Source organism: Seriola lalandi, unplaced genomic scaffold (assembly GCF_002814215.2).
Source record: "Seriola lalandi dorsalis isolate HSWRI2012SDOR001 ecotype SW California unplaced genomic scaffold, Sedor1 jcf7180002054945, whole genome shotgun sequence".
Taxonomy (NCBI): Eukaryota; Metazoa; Chordata; class Actinopteri; order Carangiformes; family Carangidae; genus Seriola; species Seriola lalandi.
This window is the reverse complement of record NW_019525496.1, coordinates 415169-416249: the sequence shown is the minus strand read 5'-3', so window position 1 is coordinate 416249 and position 1081 is coordinate 415169. Positions and strand designations below refer to the sequence as shown.

The following is a 1081-nucleotide window of genomic DNA, read 5'->3' as shown; positions in this document are numbered from 1 at the left end:
GGATGTTCTGATGTAAACTATGGCTAAAGTTTTAATGACAATTATTGTAAATTGTAAGTTACACCTTAGTGTATTGATTGCAAGAGACTGGACAAGATTCACATTTACACTTTTACTGTTTGTACTGTAATTTGTTGACAGACCATGTGATTGTGATACAGAAAGGCCTCGTCTGCCTCTTCCTCTGTTTTGCCTCCCAACTCCTCTGCCTTTCAGGACAGATTTAGAAAAAAAAAGTCAAATGGAAATGTATAGAGATATGTTTGCTTGACATATTATGACAACTTGTTCAACCATTTTGCATGTAAAGACTTATGGGATGAACTAATGCCTAAATGTTGTGGGGGGTGAGACTATTCAACAGAGACCCATTATAATACATTTTGATCAATATGACATAAGCAACTGATAATGTAGGAAACAGCAGAGAATTGTACATAATCATTTGCATGATGAACCAAAGCATCTGCAACTTGTTCAAAGAAATGAGAAACTGCTTTCTTGATGTGCACAAGTGACACAATGATGTGAAGATTGAACAAGTAGTTTTGAGAATTTCAATTCTGATCTGAGAAACGAACCAAAGCGACTGAGAAAAACTGTAAATACAAAAACTGTTGGTCTTCCCAAACCAGCCTCGACTGGAGGTGATCCAGAGGAAGAAGCAGAACCAAAACCTCCTGAGACTGAGACTCTGGTGCAGGTGGAAGGTGGAGGAGTCACAGGGATGATGGTGGAGCTGTTCTCAGATCAGTTCAGACTGCAGCACTGAGAGACATCTCCACTTCTTCTGATTCCTCCGTCAGATCTTTAGGACGATCATCACTTCCATCTGTGGAGAGAAGAAGAACAGAGGAGATAAACAAGTATTTACAGAGACTCACTTCATCAGCTGTCAGTCAGTGATGCAGCAGGGACTTCAGTCCTGTTCAGTCCAGATGTGCAGCAGCTGTGTAGCGTAGCCTGCTTCCTCTCAGCTCTCATGTTAACGTGTTGGAGTGAACACTGAGCTGGAGGCTCACACACCTGCAGAGACTTTTAGCATCAAGTCTGTTGACTCTGCACATTTCCCTCAGTCCAC

General features: G+C 41.5%; 1 protein-coding gene across 1 annotated transcript in view; it reads right to left on the bottom strand.

Moving 5' to 3' along the window:
* Nucleotides 1-5: 5 nt before the first annotated feature.
* Nucleotides 6-1081, bottom strand: part of LOC111644959 (uncharacterized) — an 80064-nt gene continuing 78988 nt past the window's right edge. Inside the window, exon 18 of the mRNA XM_087170318.1 lies at nt 6-832. Within this exon, the coding sequence (XP_087026444.1) occupies nt 823-832 (10 nt within the window). The 3' untranslated portion in view covers nt 6-822. The remainder of the gene's footprint in view (nt 833-1081) is intronic.